The sequence below is a fragment of the Octopus sinensis genome, linkage group LG5 (genome assembly GCF_006345805.1).
Source record: "Octopus sinensis linkage group LG5, ASM634580v1, whole genome shotgun sequence".
NCBI lineage: Eukaryota > Metazoa > Mollusca > Cephalopoda > Octopoda > Octopodidae > Octopus > Octopus sinensis.
Window position 1 is genome coordinate 29,043,163 of NC_043001.1, and position 2,500 is coordinate 29,045,662.

Genomic DNA, 2,500 nt, shown 5'->3' on the forward strand with positions numbered 1-2,500 from the left:
TTTAGTCGAGCAAAACAACCCCAGGACTTATTCTTTGTTAGCCTAGTACTTATTCTATCAGTCTCTTTTGCTGAACTGCTAAGTTACGGGGATGTAATCACACCAGCATTGGTTGTCAAGCGATGTTGGGCAGGGGGGAGGGGGACAAACACAGATACACAACATATACACACACATACATATATATATATACATATATACGATGGGCTTCTTTCAGTTTCCATCTACCAAATCCACTCACAAGACTTTGGTCGGCCCAAAGCTATAGTAGAAGACACTTGCCCAAGGTGCCACGCAGTGGGACTGAACCTGAAACCATGAGGTTCGTAAGAAAGCTACTCATCACAAAGCCACTCCTACACCTATGGTTAGATTCATTGCTCAAGAGCACAACACAAGACAACAATGTAATGATCTGAACCTATAACCATGTGATCAGTAACCCCCAACTACTTACTATATCTTTTGTATTAATTAACTATTATTGATTGCTAGTTTTTTCTTTGTTTCCTTTGTTTTTTAGCTGGATTCCCTTTTTAACAAATGGCTCAAAGATCAGAAGATGATTACTAGGGACTCAATACCTCTGGATCAGGAAATGCTTGCATTCCTTGCCTGTGGACTTGGTTTTGATCCTGAAAGAATTAATGAAATTAATGGAGATTTTATCTTGTATGTTGTCTTCTACATTTCTGATTCTCTTTCTTGATACAAGCTATGCAATCATAGCTGCTTGTATGACGAGTATGCTTTGCAATGATGTTACCCATGATTTATCCCAACTGCATTATGATTTGTGTCTTCTACTTATTAACTGAGGATGGTCAATGGTTGGCAGAACAAAACTTGTGTGAGCAGAAACCCATTGTATGCAAGTATGTATGTATGTGTAAAGGTCAGGTCACCTTTAGTGCTACCAATGACATGTAACATAGTACAACCTGTTGTATGTTTGGGCTGTTAGTATTTAAACTGACAACAATACCAAACCTGCTTGGAAAGGAGGGTGTTTTTCTTTTTTGTTAGACACTCAGCAGAATGGTAAACAAAACCTATTTCTTTACTACCCACAAGGGGCTAAACACAGAGCGGACAAACAAGGACAGACAAACGGATTAGGTCGATTATATCGACCCCAGTGAGTAACTGGTACTTATTTAATCAACCCTGAAAGGATGAAAGGCAAAGTCGACCTCGGCGGAATTTGAACTCAGAACGTAGCGGCAGACGAAATACCACTAAGCATTTCGCCCGACGTGCAGAATGGCAAACAAAACCTGTTAAAGGGAAGATTAAGTTAGTAGGATCAATAGCCATCCAACAGATGGGAGTGAAAAACCCCCTAGTCTGTGTTTAGATATCTCTTGAGAGAAGGAAATTCCAAAATAAAACTACCACGTTACAAAGCCAAAGAATTTGCTCTCGCTTGTTTCTGGACTACTTGGCATTGAATCTCAGTGGTGTTGTAAAAGCTATTGCTGACCTTAAATTCCAACATGAATATGGTTAACAGTGATGTGCTGGGTTTCCGTAAGAAGCTTGCAAAACTTTAAGCAGCATGGGGCTGAATCAAACTGTTTTAAGTAATAAAATACATACATGTGTACATAGATACATGCATGCATGCATACAATCATGCATATATACATACTTGCATATGTACATGCATACATGCATACTTGCATACATACATACATACTTGCACAAATACATGCATACATGCATACATGTATGCACACATATATACATACTTGCATACATAAATACTTGCACACATACATGCATACATACATACTTGCATGCATACATACATACATGAATGCATACATACATACTTGCATACATAATGCATACATGCATGCATACTTGCATACATATATGCATACATACATACATACATACATACATACATACATACATACATACATACATACTTGCATACATACATGCATACAGGGCACTACCTTACTGTGTGATTGAGTTTTTTCCCTGTATTGTTTCTAGTGAAGAAGCAAATTGGGCAGAGCAACTTATTTATTTATTTATTTTCTTTGTGTATGACCAGCTGTGATGTAGGCTCATCCAGTATTTTAGATAGAAATTTGTCCAAACAATCTTTGGACGCTTCCACATTTATAACTTGCAAATCTCTAAGGCTGTTGGCTGTTTGGCAGAACATTGCATACATGCATCAGCTGAAAAGTTCATAGACTAACCAAGTTACTCTCAAGGAACGTGACCAAATGAAGTTCATTTTTCAACATAATCCCCTTTGCATTTCCCACACTTCTTCCATTGGTGTTGCAGAGCTTGGATCCCATTGATGAAGAAGCTTTCATCTTGTGGATCAAAAATGTCATCAGCAACAGATATAACATCATCGTCACTGTGATACTGGTTCCCAGGCAAATATTTTTTTTTTTCTTGTAAGGGAACAGCTGATTTTCAGGTAGAACCAAATCAGGAGAATAGGGAGGGTGATCAACCGGTTCAAAGTCAT

At 38.2% G+C, this 2,500-nt stretch overlaps 1 protein-coding gene across 1 annotated transcript in view; it reads left to right on the forward strand.

The window, feature by feature from the left end:
• The window catches only part of LOC115212334, a 178,207-nt gene that overhangs the window by 108,467 nt on the left and 67,240 nt on the right, over nt 1-2,500 (forward strand). Inside the window, exon 23 of the mRNA XM_029781198.2 lies at nt 524-672. Within this exon, the coding sequence (XP_029637058.1) occupies nt 524-672 (149 nt within the window). The remainder of the gene's footprint in view (nt 1-523; nt 673-2,500) is intronic.